Genomic DNA, 20,301 nt, shown 5'->3' on the forward strand with positions numbered 1-20,301 from the left:
GCCTGAGCCTCTGAGGTGGGAGAGCCAAGTTCAGGACACTGGACCACCAGAGACCTCCCGGCCCACATAATATCAATCGGCAAGAGCTCTGCCAGAGATCACTGTCTCAATGCTAGGACCCAGCTCCACCCAACGGAGAGCAAGCTCCAGTGCTGGATGCCCCATGCCAAACAACTAGCAAGACAGGAACACAACCCCACCCATTAGCAAAGAGGCTTCCTAAAATCATACTAAGGTCACAGACACCCCAAAACACACCACAGGACGCGGCCTGCCCACTAGAAAGACAAGATCCAGCCTCATCCACCAGAACACAGGCACAAGTCCCCTCCACCAGGAAGCCTACACAAGCCACTGAACCAACCTCACCTACTGGGGGCAGACACCAAAAACAACGGGAACTACGAACCTGCAGCCAGCGAAAAGGTGACCCCAAACACAGTAAGTTAAGCAAAATGAGAAGACAGAGAAATATGCAGGAGATGAATGAGTAAGGTAAAAACCAAACAGACCAAACAAATGAGGAGAAAATAGGCAGTCTACCTGAAAACGAATTCAGAGTAATGATAGTAAAGATGATCCAAAATCTTGGAAACAGAATGGAGAAAATACAAGAAACGTTTAACAAGGACCTAGAAGAACTAAAGAGCAAACAAACAATGATGAACAACACAATAAATGAAATGAAAAATTCTCTAGAAGGAATCGATAGCAGAATAACTGAGGCAGAAGAATGGATAAGTGACCTGGAAGATAACAATAGTGGAAATAACTACTGCAGAGCAGAATAAAGAAAAAACAGTGAAAAGAATTGAGGACAGTCTCAGAGACCTCTGGGACAACACTGAATGCACCAACATTCGAATTATAGGGGTCTCAGAAGAAGAAGAGAAAAAGAAAGGGTCTGAGAAAATATTTGAAGAGATTATATTTGAAAACTTCCCTAACATGGGAAAGGAAATAGTCAATCAAGTCCAGGAAGTGCAGGGAGTCCCACACAGGATAAATCCAAGGAGAAACACGCCGAGACACATAATAATCAAACTATCAAAAATTAAATGCAAAGAAAAAATATTAAAAGCAGCAGGGGAAAAGCAACAAATAACATACAAAGGAATCCCCGTAAGATTAACAGCTGATCTTTCAGCAGAAGCTCTGCAAGCCAGAAGGGAGTGGCAGGACATATTTAAAGTGATGAAAGGGAAAAACCTACAACCAAGATTACTCTACCCAGCAACAAACTCATTCAGATTTGATGGAGAAATTAAAAACTATACAAACAAGCAAAAGCTAAGACAATTCAGCACCACCAAACCAGCTTTACAACAAATGCTAAAGGAGCTTCTCTAGGCAGGAAACACAAGAGAAGGAAAAGACCTACAACAGCAAACCCAAAACAATTAAAAAATGGTAATAGCAACATATCGATAATTACCTTAAATGTAAATGGATTAAATGCTCCAAACAAAAGACATAGACTGGCTGAATGGATACAAAAACAAGACCCGTATAGATGCTGTCTACAAGAGACCCATTCAGACCTAGGGACACATACAGACTGAAAGTGAGGGGATGGAAAAAGATATTCCATGCAAATGGAAATCAAAAGAAAGCTGGAGTAGCAATTCTCATATCAGACAAAATAGACTTTAAAATAAAGATTATTACAAGAGACAAAGAAAGACACTATATAATGATCAAGGGATCAATCCAAGAAGAAGATATAACAATTGTAAATATTTATGCACCCAAAATAGGAGCACCTCAATACATAAGGCAACTGCTAACAGCCATAAAAGGGGAAAGTGACAGAAACACAATAATAGTAGGGGACTTTAACACCCCACTTTCACCAATGGACAGAGCATCCAAAATGAAATTAAATAAGGAAACACAAGCTTTAAATGACACATTAAACAAGATGGACTTAATTGATATTTATAGGACATTCTGTCCAAAAACAATAGAATACACTTTCCTCTCAAGTGCTCATGGCACATTCTCCAGGATAGATGATATCTTGGGTCACAAATCAAGCCTTGGTAAATTTAAGAAAATTGAAATCATATTAAGTATCTTTTCTGACCACAATGCTATGAGACTAGATATCACTTACAGGAAAAAAACTGTAAAAAATACAAACACATGGAGGCTAAACGCTATGCTACTAAATAACCAAGAGATCACTGAAGAAATCAAAGAGGAAATCAAAAGATAGCTAGAGACAAATGACAATGAAAACACGACAACCCAAAACCTATGGGATGAAGCAAATGGAATCCTAAGAGGGAAGTTTATAGCGATACAGTCCTACCTCAAGAAACAAGAAAAATCTCAAGTAAACAACCTAACCTTACACCTAAAGCAATTAGAGAAAGAAGAACAGAAACACCCCCAAAGTTAGCATAATGAAAGAAATCATAAAGATCAGATCAGAAATAGATGAAAAAGAAATGAAGGAAAAAATAGCAAAGATCAATAAAACTAAAAGTTTGTTCTTTGAGAAGATAAACAAAATTGATACACCATAAGCCAGACTCATCAAGAAAGAAAGGGAGAAGACTCAAATCAATAGAATTAGAAATGAAAAAGGAGAAGTGACAACTGACACTGCAGAAATACAAAGGATCATGAGAGATTACTACAAGCAACTATGTGCCAATAAAGTGGACAACCTGGAAGAAATGGACAAATTCTTAGAAAAGCACAACCTTCTGAGGCTGAACCAGGAAGAAATAGAAAATATAAACAGACCAATCACAAGCACTGAAATTGAAACTGTGATTAAAAATCGTCCAACAAACAAAAGCCCAAGACCAGATGGCTTCACAGGTGAATTCTATCAAACATTTAGAGAAGAGCTAACACCTATCCTTCTCAAACTCTTCCAAAATACAGCAGAGGGAGGAATACTCCCAAACTCATTCTACAAGGCCATCATTACCCTGATACCAAAACCAGACAAAGACGTCACAAAAAAAGAAAACTACAGACCAATATCACTGATGAACATAGATACAAAAATCCTCAACAAAAATACTAACAAACAGAATCCAACAGCACATTAAAAGGATCATACACCATGATCAAGTGGGGTTTATCCCAGGAATGCAAGGATTCTTCAATATATGCAAATCAATCAATGTGATACACCATATTAACAAACTGCAGGATAAAAATCATATGATAATCTCAAGAGATGCCGAAAAAGCTTTCGACAAAATTCAACACCCATTTATGATAAAAACTCTCCAGAAAGTAGGCATAGAGGGAACTTACCTCAACAAATAAAGGCCATATATGACAAACCCACAGCCAACATCGTCCTCAATGGTGAAAAACTGAAACCATTTCCTCTAAAATCAGGAACAAGACAAGGATGCCACTCTCACCAGTATTATTCAACATAGTTTTGGAAGTTTTAGCCACAGCAATCAGAGAAGAAAAAAATAAAATGAATCCAAATCGGAAAAGAAAAAGTAAAGCCGTCACTGTTTGCAGATGACATGATACTATACATACAGAATCCTAAAGATGCTACCAGAAAACTACTAGAGCTAATCAATGAATGTGGTAAAGTAGCAGGATACAAAATTAATGCGCAGAAATCTCTTGCATTCCTATACACGAATGATGAAAAATCTGAAAGTGAAATTAAGGAAACACTCCCATTTACCACTGCAACGAAAAGAATAATACACCTAGAAATAAACCTACCTAAGGAGACAAAAGATTGCGGGCTAATCGGCGGCGTTTGTGGAGGCTGGAGAGTTTAGGGTGTCTGTGCTAGTTGCTGCTTTTGGCGCGAAAAATGCCGGGTCTGGCGGCCGCAAGCCCTGCCCCATCTGAGTCCCAGGAGAAGAAGCCTCTGAAGCCCTGCTGTTCCTGCCTGGAGACCAAGAAGGTACATGATGCGTGCATCATTGAGAAAGGAGAAGAGAACTGTGGACACCTAACTGAGGCCCACAAGGAATGCAAAAGTTTTCTGTATGCAGAAAACTATAAGACACTGATGAAAGAAATTAAGGATGATACAAACAGATGGAGAGATATACCATGTTCTTGGATTGGAAGAATCAACATTGTGAAAATGACTATACTACCCAAAGCAATCTACAGATTCAATGCAATCCCTATCAAACTACCAATGGCATTTTTCACAGAACTAGAACAAAAAATTTCACATTTTGTATGGAAACACAAAAGACCCCGAATAGCCAAAGCACTCTTGAGAAAGAAAAACGGAGCTGAAGGAATCAGGCTCCCTGACTTCAGTCTATACTACAAAGCAACAGTAATCAAGACAATATGGTACTGGCCCAAAACAGAAGTACAGATCAATGGAACAGGATAGAAAGCCCAGAGATAAACCCATGGACATATGGTCACCTTATCTTTGATAAAGGAGGCAAGAATATAAAATGGAGAAAAGACAGCCTCTTCAATAAGTGGTGCTGGGAAAACTGGACAGCTACATGTAAAAGAATGAAATTAGAACACTCCTTAACATCATATACAAAAATAAACTCAAAATGGATTAAAGACCTAAATGTAAGGCCAGACATTATAAAACTCTTAAAGGAAAACATAAGCAGTAGACTCTTTGACATAAGTCACAGCAAGATCCTTTTTGACCCACCTCCTAGAGAAATGGAAATAAAAACAAAAATAAACAAATGGGACCTAATGAAACTTCACAGCTTTTGCACAGCAAAGGAAACCATAAACAAGACAAAAAGACAACCCTCAGAATGGGAGAAAATATTTGCAAATGAAGCAACTGACAAAGGATTAACCACCAAAATATACAAGCAGCTCATGCAGCTCAATATCAAAAAAACAAACAACCCAATCCAAAAATGGGCAGAAGACCTACACAGACATTTCTCCAAAGAAGATATATAGATTGCCAACAAACACATGAAAGGATGCTCAACATCACTAATCATGAGAGAAATGCAAATCAAAACTACAATGAAGTATCACCTCACATCGGTCAGAACGGCCATCATCAAAATATCTACAGACAATAAATGCTGGAGAGGGTGTGGAGAAAAGGGAACCCTCTTGCACTGTTGGTGGGAATGTAAATTGATACAGCCACTATGGAGAACAGTATGGAGGTTCCTTAAAAAACTAAAAACAGAACTACCATACCATACCATATACCAGCAATCCCACTACTGGGCATGTACCCTGAGAAAACCATAATTCAAAAAGAGACATGTACCACAATGTTCACTGCAGCACTATTTACAATAGCCAGGACATGGAAGCAACCTAAGCGTCCATCAACAGATGAATGGATAAAGAAGATGTGGCACATATATACAAGGGAATATTACCCATCCATATAAAGAAATGAAATTGTGTTATTTGTAGTGAGATGGATGGACCTAGAGTCTGTCATAGAGAGTGAAGCAAGTCAGAAAGAGAAAAACAAATACCATATGCTAACACATATACATGGAATCTAAAAAAAAAAAAAAAGGTTCCGATGAACCTAGGGGCAGGACAGGAATAAAGACACAGAAGTAGAGAATGGACTTGAGGACACGGGGAGGGGGAAGGGTAAGCTGGGATGAAGTGAGAGAGTAGCATTGACATATATACACTACGAAATGTAATACAGATAGCTAATGGGAAGCAGCCACATAGCACAGGGAGATCAACTCGGTGCTTTGTGACCACCTAGAGGGGTGGGATGAGGAGTGTGGGAGGGAGACACAAGAGGGAGGAGATATGGGGATATATGTATACATATAGCTGATTCACTTTGTTATACAGCAGAAACTAACACAACATTGTAAAGCAATTATACTCAAAAAAAGATGTTAAAAAAGAAAAAACAAAACAAAACAAAACAAAAAAATTAGTAGGCAGTTGGAAAATTAAAATCTGTACTTGGGGTTTACTAATAGTGCTAAAGATAATTTTCAAAATCCCACATATAAGCTATTTACTATCAAAATGGGATGACACTTGGCCCAGATATCTAGAAATTGTGTTCCCCAGAATACATGCAAGTTCAGTTTTAAAGACTGTCTTGCAATCTCCAGGAACAAAATTAACTTACTGTAAGTTAAAAAAAAAATTAATTAATTAAAAAGGTATCATGGCCATAGGGGCAAAATAGACAATCTGTGTAATTAATTATTCGTAAGTGTGACTTTAGACCTGCCAACATAGAAATTCACCTAAGCAGATGAACTCCTGTAAGCATTTAGTCCAAAGTTTCCCAGAGTGTTTCATGAGAGCATCCCTAACAGCACAGGAGTAAATGTATCATCTGAAGAATGGAGCTGGGGGAGAGGGGTCTGCAGCTGGAAGTAGTTTGCTATGGGCACAAGATTCCCTGTCTTACCTTAAAAATTCATGTACCATATTTGTGTTTGTTTTAATACAGAAATGTTTCTTAATACTTAAAAGTTCCCCTTAAATTGTTGAGCCAAAGTCGTTTTGTGTTTCTCCTTTGGCATTGCAAATGTTGGCCCACTGCTGTGTGTACCTGCAGGGCTTCCTGTATTGCATTAAGAGAAGCTCAGGGTTCGCCTGACTTCTTTGATCATCTTGCCATTTTTCAGCTCCAGAGAAATCACGGGGGTACTTGGACAGAGAGATCCTCACTAGTTATTGCCACTCGGAACTCCTATTACTTTTATTAATTCTGGCATATGCTGGTGGACTGAGGTGAATAAAGTGGCAGTGAGTGAGAAGTTAAGGAGTTTTTATAAATACATATGCATTATTATTTTTGACTATCAAGTAAGAAAACCTTAACAGAATAGTTATGCTTCTATACAGTAGCTCTCTATAGGCAGGAATATCTATATTCTAGCAAAGCAAAAAAATACGTTTTCCGAGAACAATTCCAATGATGAAGGCAAAAACTTTGGTTACAATGGGCCAGTCCCATTTTGTGCAGGTGTGGGAATAGTGCTTTGTCCTCTAGAACTCTTTACAGCATATTTTAGCTCTAGTATTTTTAGGAACTCATAACCCCTCAGGGACTAGAACATTCCACCCAATCCTCTCACACTCTCCGCGGACTACTCCCCTCATGCCAAACTTGCTGCTTACAGAAAAATTACTCTCCAATGTCTAGAATTTATCAGAATTCATTAATAGGAACTAATGCATTTTTAGATTTCAAGCCTAAAATTTCATTCACATCATGGACTCATAGTGTAAAATGAGTCCATTTTTAAAAAAAGGATGGAGATGTATTTGGCTTACCTGAACCAGCGTTTGTCCTTCAGCTCTTGAATTCCTCACCAGGTGGTTATTAGCTGATCCTATGAATGAATGTTGTGGCCTATTATCTGCCTTACTCAAGTTCTGACTGTTGTGGAAACTCCCTGCTTCCTGGTATCCACTGTCGGAATAAGAATTCATTTGTGTTGAACTTCTTGAGTTACCCAATGATCCTGAAGGAATGAAACCAGCAGAATATATCTTAATTTTACCCTTCTGATGCTCATTTTCAAAATGGAAATATTAAAAGCAAATCTAATACTTAAAAGATAATACAACAGACCCTCACTTTCATGGAGAGATGTCTGTTCTGGTGAGTAGAGGGTTCCTTGTTCTGGCTCTGTCCTGATGAGATAGTTATTGGGATGGACAGCATCAGAAGCTCTAGGTTTGTTTACACCAGTATTTGGCACATCTGGAAGAAGATAAGTTTAATCAGCTAAACTCAATGAAAATAATACATAAAAACTTGCTAAAAAAAGGGTTCAGATATTTGTCAGTAATGTCTTATAATCTTAATACAAGACTATTAACTCAAGACTTCATACAAGTTAATACAAGACTACTTTCACCTTAAATTGCACAGTCATTTTGACTCTTTTCTATATGAAAGTGTTCCATTTACTCAGTTTATTAACATATTTTGCTAAATGTCATGAATGTTTTTTATCCTGATTACCAGCCACAAATTAACTTACATACTACATTAAATTAAAATCTGAAAACTGACCTTGCTACCCCTTGGAAAACTCACCTCTCAGGGTGAGTTCCTCCAAGAGGATTAACGGATGGAATGAGAAGGGTGACTGTGTAAAAAAAGATCCTCTACATCTCAAACTATTGAAATGAAAACTTGCATGATGTTCACATTATTGAGCTTGGTGATGAAACCTCTGAAGGTAGGGCTAGCTTTTTACGTCATATTTCACATCATCTAAAATCAAAGGAACTCTGCGCAGAGTTTTCAGAATTGCCAACAATGGAAATTTTAATTTCTTATCCATTTGCTTATTTTATTCTTTTAGCCTTTACCAAATGAATATAGACAAATCTAACGTCATTACTGTTTTCTTTACTCAAATCTGTCTCGCCCATTATCTTGTTTTATTTTCATCTGTATCATTTTGCCATCTTGAACTTAAAAAACAAAACAAAACAATTTATCTTCTTCCCTATTCCAACCTCTTTTTTACGCTGTAAATTTAGGTGGTGTAGCTTATACTGCCTTTTCCCAATTCTAATCAAATATGTTCTCTTTCCTCTAGGTTCTTCAAAATATATTTGTCCATATTCTGATTATCTTCATGACAAGTCTTTCTTTCCTCAAGTTTAACCCTCATGTTGCTAACAAACATTTTTTTTCAGGAATGCCACTTCACTCTCACTTTACAGATTTAAATTGAATCTGCATCACATTCTGAGTTTAACACACAATCCTAAGGATTGAAATTAGTCTTTCCTTTCTGACTTTCTTTCTTTAACTATTTATTAAGGCCCTACTATATGCCAGGCTCTAAGAATGCAGCTGAGAAAAGATTCAGTGTGTCGCGTGCATGCACATGTTTGTGTTACTATCTGGGGGAAAGGAGCTTAGGAAAAATTTCCTAAAGGAAGTAATATCTAAGCAGTATCCACTTACCACAGGAGGCCAGTTTGCCCTTTCTTTATAGCACTTATCACCATCTCTCTCCACTAGACTGTAAGCTCAAAGCAGGCAGGGACTTTTGTCTGCTTTGTTTACTGTTGTATCCTCAGTGCCTAGGATAGGTGCATAGCACTCAGTAGGTGCTCAGCACTCAGTAGGTGCTCAGTAAATATTTACTGAACGAACAAATTCCCAGTAAGAATAGCAGCTTCCCTTTATTGAGTACTGATTCATGCCTGGCATTGTGCTGTGGGCTTTACTTTATTGTGTTCAATAAGGTTTGTCTATGAAAAGCAAAGTAAAACTTTTAGGCATTGCTGATCAAGCTAGTTTGGAAAGTGAATATAGGGTTTACAGGAGAACTGGGATGCCACATTCTAAACCTATAACTTGATGTCAGATTCAATCCAAGCTTTTGTTTCCTAGCCTCCAGAAAGATTTGCTGACATTCTTAATATAGGTTTTTGATGAACCTGTCTCTAGGTTTATCATTTGACATTACACTTCTAGGTAGCAGAGCTCTGTGACAGTTCTGAATTCTTAAGTTTGGAATTTCAGTACAGATTTCAGATCGTATGTGGATTCCCTGGTACACACTGAAACATGATCTAAGTCTCTATCAGGCTGATAATACTGGAGAGTAATCTGCTTCATTTGTAAGTCTTCTGTCTTTCCACAAGTCTAAACATTCTTACACAGCAATTCTTGAAGGAGTTTTATTAGGGACTAGGTAAAATACATAGTTTGCTAGGTTATAAGAGTTTTACAGGGAATGGAATGCCTCAGAGAAGCTAAACAAGAGAGGACCTGAAATCAGAGCTAGGTAGTAATCCACCTTTATTTCATCCAGGAATGGAACACTGGAAAATCACATAGGAAATGGCAACAAACTATAGACATGGAAGTACCAATCTGGCAGTTTCAAGAATTGGCATAATGGAAAAATGTGCCACTTTTAAAAAGAAAAAGACGTTTAGATAGTTCCTAGCTTCAGCTTTAGTACAAGATAAAACCTGAGATACCATTACATCAAAGCTCTCGGCTTGGAAACACTAGGTGGCATGCAGTGTCAGAATCTGAAAAATTATCACCATGGAAACCAAAACCATTAGACTTCTGTGTATGTCTCTCTCTTTTTAACCATTAGGAGATATTATTTAAATAAGAAAAGAAAAAGAGACACGCTAAAAATCTGTACTTCAGCAATTTTGTCTCTTTATCCAATGGAACATTTTCTCACAAACCAGGTGACAAGCAATTGTGCTCATTTACACTCTTTTCTAAGAGAAGCTATTTAAAATAATCTTGATGGGATCAAGATGGCAGAGTAGGAGGATACTGAGCTCACTTCCTCCTATGGATACACAAAACTGCAACTACGGATAGAACAACCATGTCTGAGAATGACCTGAAGACTAGCAGAACAGATTTTCTACAACTGAGGATATAAAGAGAAAAGTCCACATTGAGATGGGTAGGAGGGGAAGATACACGGTCTAGTCAGAACGCACACACTTAGTGCAGCAACCCACAAATGGGAGAGATATTACAACCGTGGAGGACCCCTGAGGAGTGAGGGACACAAGTCCCACGTCACGCTCCCCAGGCCAGGGGACCTGCACAAGGAAGACAAGCCCCCATAACGTCTGTCTTTGAAAACCAGCAAGGCTTAAGTTTGGAAGAGCCAGAGGGCTGTGGGAAACCAAGACTCTGCCCATAAAGAGCTCACACACAAACTCACCTGTTCCAGGTACTAGGGCAGAAGCAACAGCTTGAAAAGCATCGAGGTCATATGAGAAGGAGATTCACTGACTAATTTGGAGGTATGTGCCACACGGCAGGTATCTGGTGGAACTTTCTCTGGGAATGGAAACACTGTCAGATGCCATTTTTTTTCTTTTCACTTTCCTTCCCCCTGGCTGACCTGTTGCTGGCAGCCACCATTTCTGTTTCTCTTTTTTCAACCTAACTAACACTGTGCACCTTCCCCAGGTGTCCCTGAGGACCAGCCCTGCCCAACCCACCTGCCCCAGTGGGCCCCTTTAAAGTGGTTCTCACTCTGCCCCAGCCACTGGGTAGCCCCAGCCAGCACTGGCACCCCTCCAAAGTGGCTCCCACTCCAGGGAGCTAGCTCAGCATAACAGCATGTCTGCAACAGTTCTGGCTGGCCTTGCAGCCAGCTGAGCTGGGGACCAGCCCCACACATCAGTGTGCCTGCAGCAGTTGAGGAAAAACCTATCAGCTGGCTGGACCAAGAGGTGAGCCCAGCCTACCAGAGTGCCTGTAGCAATAGTGGTCTAACCACAACAAGAGGGCACACACAGGGGTAGCCCTGGATATCCTGGCTCTTGTGACCAGGAGGAATTGTGATACTGGACCTCACAGGGGACTTTCTATATAAGACCACCTTTTCAGGACCAGGAGACATAGATGATATGCCTAATGCATAGAAACAAACACAGAGAGTTAGACAAAATGAGGAGACAAAGGAATAGCTTCCAAATGAAAAAAACAAGACAAAAACTCAGAAAAAGAACTACACAAAATGGAGATGAACAATTTACCAGGTAGAGTTCAAAATAATGGTCATAAAGATGCTCACCAAACTAGGATGAACTCAGGGAGAACTTCAAAAAAGAGAGAGAAAATATAAAAAAGAACTAATCAGAACTGAAGAATAAAATAATTGAAGTAAAAAACACACTAGAGGAAATCAACAGCAGATTAGAGGATGCAGAAGAACATATCAATGATATGGAAGACAGGATGGTGAAAATCACTGAATAAGAAAAGCAAAAAGGAAAAAGAATTTAAAAAATGAGGATAGTTTAAGGGACTACTGCAACAACATCAACTATCCAACATTCACATTACAGGGTCTGTAGAAGGAGAAGAGAGAGAGAAAAGGACAGAAAATCCATCTGAAGAAATAATGGCTGAAACTTCCCTAACCTGGGGAAGAAAACAGATATCCAGGTGCAGGAAGCACAAAGTTCCAAATAAGATGAACTCAAAGAGATCCACACCAAGACATAATTAAATGGCAATAGTTAAAGATAAAGAGAGAAAAACAAAAAGTCACATACAAGGGTTAATATGCCATAAGGCAATTGGCTGATTTTTCAGCAGAAACTTTACAGGCCATAAAGGAGTGGCATGATATAGTCAAAGTAATGAAAGGGAAAACTTACAACCAAGAATACCCTACCCAGCAAGATTATCATTCAGAATTGTGAGATAAAGAGTTTTCCAAACAAGTAAAAGCTAAAGAAGGTCATCATCACTAAACTGGTCTTAAAAAAATGTTAAAAGGACTTTTTTAAATGGAAAAGAAAAGGCTATAACTAGAAACAAACAAACAAATGAACAAAATGATGAAAGAAAAAAATAGCACTGGTAAAGGGAAACATATAGTAAAAGTAGTGGACCAACCACGTAAAAAGTCAGTATGAAGGTTAAAGGACAAAAGTAGTAAAATCATCTATATCTAAAATAATGAGTTAAGTGATACACAAAATAAAAATATGACCTCAAAAACATAAAATGTTTAAGGAAGGGAGTAAAAAAAGTAGTGCTTTTAGAAAGTGCACAAACTTAAGTGACCATCAGCTTAAAACAGACTGCTATATTCATAGGCTGTTATATATAAAACTCATGGGAACCACAAACCAAAAACCTGTAACAGATACACAAAAAATAAAGAGAAAGAAATATAAACATTACACTAAAGAAAGCCATCAAATCACAAGGGAAGAGAACAAGAGAAGAAGGAAGGGACAGAGAAGAACTACAAAAACAGCCAGAAAACAATTAACAAAATGGCCGTAAGTATGTACCTGCCAATAATTACTTTTAATGGAAATGGACAACATGTTCCAATCAAAAGACATAGGGTGGCAGAATGGATTAAAAAACAAGACCCATATATATGCTGCCTACAAGAGACTCACTTCAGATCCAAACACACAAGTGAAGGGATGGAAAAAGATGTTCCATGCAAACAGAAATTAAAAGAAAGCTGGGGTAGCAATACTTCTATCAGGCAAAATAAAATTTAAAATACAGACTGTAACAAGAGACAAAGAAGGGCATTACATAATGATAAAGGGATCAATCCAACAAAAGGACATAACTTGTAAACAGCTATGCACCCAACACAGGAGCACCTAAGTAGATAAAGGGAAACACTGACAGCAATATGATAATAGGGTCTTTAACACCCCACTTACGTCAATGGACAGATCAACCAGACAGTCAATAAGGGAACACTGACTTTAAACAACACATTAGACCAGATAGACTTAATGTGTGTATACATATATATACACACACACACACACACACACACACAAAACTCCACCACCCCAAAATAGCAGAATACATATTCTTTTCTAAGGCACATGGAACATTCTCCAGGATGGATCACATGTTAGGCCACAAAACAAGTCTCGATAAATTTATGAAGACTGAAATTGCATCAAGCATCTTTTCTGACCATAATAGTATGAAACTAGAAATCAGTAACAAGAAGAAAACTGACAAAACCACAAACACCTGAAGGCTAAACAACATGCAACTAAACAACCAATGGGTCAATGAAGGAATCAAAGAAGAAATAAAAAAATACTTTGAGACAAACAAAGTGGAAACACAGTATTTCAAAATCTATGGGACTAGGCAAAATCAGTTTTAAGAGGGAAGTTTATAGTGATACAGGACTACCTCGGGAAACAAGAAAATTCTGAAATAAATAATCTAACCTTGCACCTAAAGGAAGTGGAAAAAGAACAAAGCCCAAAGTTAGCAGAAGGAAGGAAGTAATAAAGATTGGAGCAGAAATAACTAAAATAGAGACTAAAAAAAACAATAGAAAAGATCAATGAAACTAAAAGCTGGTTCTCTGAAAAGATAAACAAAATTGATAAACCTTTGGCTACACTCATCAAGAAAAACAGAGAGGGGACTCAAATAAATAAAATCAAAAATGAAACAGGAGAAGTTACAACTGACACCACAGAGGACTTTAAGAGATTACTCCAAACAATTATACGCCAACAAATCAGCCAACCTAGAGGAAATGGATAAATTCCTAGAAACACAAAATCTTTCAAGACTGAATCAGGAAGAAACAGAAAATCTGAGCAGACTGATTGCTAGTAATGAAATTAAATCAGTAATCAAAAAACTCCCAACAGACAAAAGCCCAGGCCCAGACTGGCTTCACAGGTGAATTCTACCAAACAAACAAACAAAAAGAAAAGTTAAGACCTATCCTTCTCAAACTAATCCAAAAAACCCCATGCTTATATGGTCAATTAATTTACTACAAAGAAGTCAAGAATATGCAAAGGGGAAAGGCAGTCACTTCAATAAATGGTGTTAGGAAAACTGGACAACTACATGCAAAAGAATGAAACTGGGTCACTTTTTTTTTTTTTTTTTTTTACAACACATACAAAAATAAAATCAAAATGGATTAACGACTCAAATGTAAGATCTGAAACCATAAAACCCTAGAACAAGACATAGGCAGTACACTCTTTGACAACAGTCTTAGCAATATTTTTTTGGATCTGTCTCCCCAGGCAAGGACAACAAAAGCAAAAATAAACAAACGAGACTACCTCAAACTAAACAGCTTTCGTACACCAACAAAACAAAAAGGCACCCCACTGACTGGGAGAAGATATTTGCAAATGATATATAGGTTAAGGGGTTAATATTCAAAATCATAAAGAACTCATACAAATTAACATCAAAAAAACCAAAAAACAACAAATAATTCAATTAAAAAATGGGCAGAGGACTTGAATAGACATTTTTTTTTTAACATCTTTATTGGAGTATAATTGCTTTACAATGGTGTGTTAGTTTCTGCTTTATAACAAAGTGAATCAGTTACACATATACATATGTCCCTATATCTCTTCCCTCTTGCGTCTCCCTCCCTCCCACTTGAATAGACATTTTTATAAGGAAGACATACAGATGATCAACAGACACATGAAAAGATGCTCAACATCACTAATCATACGGAAATATAAATCAAAACCACAATGCGCTATCACCTCACACCTGTCAGAATGGTTATTATCAGAAAGACAAAAATCAAGTGTTGGTGATGATGTGGAGAAAAGAAAACCCTTGGGTACTGTTAGTGGGATTGTAAATTGGTGCAGCCATGATGGAAAAGAGTAGGGAGGCTCCTCAAAATATTAAAAATAGAACTACCATATGATCCAGCAATTTCACTTCTGGATATTTATCTGAAGATAATAGAAGCAATAATTTGAGAAGATATATGCACTCATATGTTCACTGCACCATCACTTACAATAGCCAAATACGGAAGCCGCCTAAGTGTCCATCAATGGATGAATGGCTAAAGATGTGGTACTCCCTTGTGTGAATATTACTCAGCCATAAAAAAGAATGAAATTTTGCCATTTGCCACAACATGGACAGACCTAGAGGGTATCGTGCTAAGTGAAGTAAGTCAGACAATGACAAATACCATATGATTTCATTTATGTGTGGACGCTAAAAACCGAAACAGAAACAGACTCATGGACACAGGGAAAGAAATTAGCTGTCAAGGGATGGGTGTGGGGGGATGGTTGGCAAAAATGGTGAAGGGGCTTAAGAGGTACAGACTTCCAGTTATAAAATAAATAAGTCATGGGGACATAATGTACAGAACAGATGAACCTAGGGGCAGGGCAGGAATACAGACGCAGACGTGGAGGATGGCCTTGAGGACACGGGGCGGGGGAGGGGGAAGCTGGGGCGAAGTGAGAGAGTGGCATGGATATATATACACTACCAAATGTAAAATAGATAGCTAGTGGGAAGCAGCCGCATAGCACAGGGAGATCAGCTCAGTGCTTTGTGACCACCTAGAGGGGTGGGATAGGGAGGGTGGGAGGGAGGCTCAAGAGGGAGGGGATATGGGGACATGTGTATGCATATGGCTGATTCACTTTGTTGTACAACAGAAACTAACACAGTATTGTGAAGCAATTATACTCCAATAAAGATGTATTAAAAAGAAAAAGAGAATAAAATCAACAATATCCCAATAACTCTGTACAGTGACAGATGGTTACCAGACTTATTATGATCAATTTTTAATGTATATAAATGTCAAATCACAATGTCATACACCCAAAACTAATATAATATTGTATATCAACTATGCTTTAATAAAATAAATAAATAAATAAATAATCTTACATAGATCAAGTACAAATTGTAAGATACATTATTCCATACTGGTCACCCTAACAGTAAAACTTAACAGAATTAGAATCTCAAAAAATGCAAACACAAACAAAATCAACAAAATTACCCCCAAGTAATATGATCATCTACCCTCTAAATGTTAGTATCTGTTTCTTGTATTTTTATTTTTTATTTATTTACTTTTTGGCCGCACCGTGTGGCATGCAGGATCTCAGCTCCCTGAACCCGTGCCCCTGCAGTGGAAGCACAGAGTCTTAACCACTGGACCATCAGGGAAGCCTATGTTTCTTATAGTTTTAAATGCAATGCCTCAGAAAACAGAATATAGAAAAGGACACAGAGATGTTAACTAGAAGACTAAAATATTAAATCCCCATGTACCCAAAATCTAATTTGAAGATCTAAATAACTGGGTTTAGAGTACAGGGTACCTATTTTGTGCTTTATATTTCAGTAAATATAAAAGTTACAGTTTTACAAAGTTGGTTAAAGAGGTTTATTTAATATGAACTGTAAAACAACCAAATTCTATACTATGAATAAGGTCTTCAGTCATTTTTCTACTTCTATGGTAGAGTCCAATGATAATGTATACCTGCAAAGACAAAAAGATACTGAAATCTCTTCTGAATCACTAAAAGGAAATTAAATTGTTTTCAAGATAGTTTTTGCTATTATTTACTGTTTCTTTGAAAACTTGTAATTCACAAATTATATACACCCACATAAATGTATGTACATACAGCTACTATACCTCAGATATACAAACGGGTCATTTCCTAATTACTGAATAAAGTATACCTTATTGTAGTATGGTGTGTCACAATTACTAATTATGCATTATTTATGCAATCTTTCAAATAAATGTCTTTTAAAAATGTCTGCTTTGTGGAATGGAAGCAGATACTAGTCAAATTTACCAGAGAAACCCACAGAGACTGACAGGATGGAGTTCATCATTTCATGATCAATGCTGTAAACTACAATTAAACAGTTGGCATGCTGTTTAGCACAATCAGAACATGAAATTGAGAGATTTTTATGAGTAAAAATGGCAAACAGAATATGAATGCTACTTCTTTAATCTGTGTACTGAAGAACATGTGTTATCTTTTTGAAAAAATCACAAACATGTTTTCTGGGACACCAGAAATATACTATGGGAGATTTTCAAACATCAAATTAGCATCTTCCAAGAAAATGAATGTCTACAAATATAGAACTTGAATAAGCTTCAAGGTGGAATGAAATAATCTCCATCTGTGATTAAGACTGGGAGATTTGTGGAAGCATGGTCCTTCTTGCCTGCTACATTTGGTCTGAGTGCCTAAATATTACCCAAAAAAGGGCAATTAATTAGAAAAAGTAGAAGGCTGCAGCTAAGAAAAATATTAGCATGTAAGGGACAATAATGTTGTAGGGCTATGAAAATCTGTTACATTACCCATCCCATTAAGCTCACAGTAAAAGATGAAATACAAAGTGAATTATTTTATCTTTTCTGTGATGTACCTCCCAAATACATACCAAGTATGCATAAAAATATGCTCAGTAAAAGGTCTAAGCCTTCTTTAAATAACTTGAAATACTTAAAATGCCTCTGCTTTGTTAATCTATGTGTCTGTTTATGTTATATGAAATGACAGAGGTCTACACTGTGTGTAAAATCACCACTGAAACAGGAACCTAGGGATCAGTAAGGAGATTTTTAGTATGTATAACCCTGTAACTAGTCTTTCACAAACCAGCAGGCTGCAACCTTATGCTAGATTCTCCCTGTCCTGAGTGGCTACAGCGTTCAGGGGTTTGCCCTTACATAAAAGGTAGTGTAGTGTGGGTTTTGGCAGGCATCTTGGGATGGTAATAGCACACAATGTTAAGGCAGATGATACTTTCTTTGACAGTTAAGGGAATTGGGTATGTCACATTTCTTCCAACTCTGGCCTATGAGTTGAGGTCAGGCTATCACACTCAGGTGCAACACTGTGAAAAATATGAGTAGAGAATTTAGTCTTATGGGGACTCAACTTCCTGTTTGGCCCTGGGACTCTCACTTCCCGTAGCACCGTAGGCTCAGGAGGGAGTCTACTTTCCACAGAGCTGCTGCAGAAATATTCCAGTGCCTTCAATGGCTAAGAAGTAAAGCTCTCAGCCAAATTCTGGAAGGGGACCTGGAAAATGGTCCCCAAGACTTGTCCTCTTCAGTAGCTTCTCTGATGCACAAGACTCATTTCTACAGCAGGTAACCTTATTATTGGAGGCAATGAGAACATTGGGAAATCCTGTCTCAGAGTGAAAATGTAAATAGGGTGATGGAAGCATGAGGCATAAGAACATTCTTTAATCCACATAAGACAGAGATGGATATTGACTGATATCTTAAGAATACTACAGATACTTGGAGTTTGTTGACCCAACTACAAACTACTACATACATATGATATTCTTTCAAAGTTGGGTTTTAATGGAAGTAAAGACTTAGAAGAACGAGCAGAAGACCATGTTTCTTGAAGCTATTTCTAGTCTGGTTCTCTTGATATATCTAGATTTTTGGGTCTTATGCATGCTTATACTATCTCTTAAATATTAATAAGACAATGGCCCTAAAATTTTTACTCATACGGAAAACACTGTGTGAAAAGCCTTGGAAAATAGAAACCATTATTAATGAAGTACCTTCCAGTTCACTTTAAACCTTGCTCTAAACATCAACTAGTCTGCCTTAAAATCCACTGTAGAAGCTCATCTACCCAAATTGAATCTCATAGTTTAAGCAAACTTCGTATCTGTATAAACTGGTATAAAGTACTTTATTTGATTTCTACAATGACAAATCTGAAAAATATTTTAGGTTTGTATGCCACCAGAGAGCTCTCCTGTTCAAAAACATTTTAAAATTCCTGAATTCTCTTCAGGGATTCAAAACGATTAAAACTAATTTTTAGGGGAAAAAATAGGAATTTCCACAAGTAGTCATATTAAGATGAGTGTTTATTAAGTATTTTTAGTCTGGGTACTAATTAAAATACAGTTTTTAAACCTACCATAAAAAATTCATACTCTATTATACTTATAAAAGGAAAACTATAAAAACAAGAAGTTTAGAAATATAAAGATGAAAAGAAATGGATCACATCTGCAAAGTGTCTGAGTTTAACAGGCGGTGTTCATAAAAGGCCAGAGGGCTCTCACTTCCTAACGAGTAAAGCTGAACAAAGAATAAGGGACTTGCTGTGATGTAAAAAGTGTAGTCTATGGAAAATAAGTGCTGAAAAACCAGTCAAATATTTTTCCAAAGACAAATTTTGTTCCTTTTGGGGAAAAGATGTTACCAAATATATAAATGAAAATATTTGATAGCGGGAGATACATTTCTTCTGTTTAAAAAAAAAAAAAACCAAAAAAACCCTTCTCTAAAGAATTCCATACATATTCACCATTAAAAGAAATGAATGGGTCTTGTGAAACCAGGTTTTTCTGTACTTTTCTACTGGATTATCTATTTTGGTAAAGATTATCAAGATAAAGCTAAATGCAGGCTAACTTTGGCATAAAAATGAAATGTGGAGTTATAGATGGTAGCCTTTTTAATGTTTCCCAAAGTAACAACTGTAAACTAAGGAAGTGGGGCTCTGTGTTGAGGAGGTGGTAATGGAAAAAAAGGAGATTTCGGACTTTACAATTTCTATTTTGTTTTAGCTAGTTAATAGATTATTTCTTCACATATCACTAAAAGAATGAGAAAATTTAAATATTTACTTGACATGTTTGAATTAAACATAAAATGTTAAAGGCTAAAGCTGGATATTTGATTTTTACATGAAGTACTAACAATATTTAAGCTTCTGGGGGATGTGTTCATACGTCATGAATAACTGGCTCAGGACATAAAGATACATGTTGGCTAAAGCAAAATGCGAATATTCTTATTTGGTGGCACAAACAGAGTGATAAATGTGGAGTTCCAAGCTGATGCCCAGCACGCTACAGGTGATTTTGCTTAATAAGAATTTTAATAAAATCCCACCTATGTGGAAACTCAAATTAAGTACCACCCACTGGCTGGGGAGCACATGTCACTGTCTCATAGTTGGTTTCATTTCTGTTAGGACCAGCCTTCAGAGTATGGGCAACAGCTTACTGGCTTTAACACGTCTCTC

General features: G+C 37.3%; 1 protein-coding gene across 17 annotated transcripts in view; it reads right to left on the reverse strand.

Moving 5' to 3' along the window:
- PKP4 (plakophilin 4) overlaps positions 1–20,301 on the reverse strand; it is a 245,133-nt gene that overhangs the window by 57,839 nt on the left and 166,993 nt on the right. For 14 of the 17 annotated variants that reach the window (XM_068545070.1, XM_068545067.1, XM_068545065.1 and 11 more), the window contains 2 exons: positions 7,538–7,669; positions 7,237–7,427 (listed from right to left, as the gene is read on the reverse strand). In XM_068545070.1, coding sequence (XP_068401171.1) covers positions 7,237–7,427; positions 7,538–7,669 — 323 coding nt within the window. The remainder of the gene's footprint in view (positions 1–7,236; positions 7,428–7,537; positions 7,670–20,301) is intronic. The other 3 variants (XM_068545071.1, XM_068545068.1, XM_068545069.1) reach the window with 1 other exon arrangement.

Source organism: Eschrichtius robustus, chromosome 5 (assembly GCF_028021215.1).
Source record: "Eschrichtius robustus isolate mEscRob2 chromosome 5, mEscRob2.pri, whole genome shotgun sequence".
NCBI classification, from domain to species: domain Eukaryota; kingdom Metazoa; phylum Chordata; class Mammalia; order Artiodactyla; family Eschrichtiidae; genus Eschrichtius; species Eschrichtius robustus.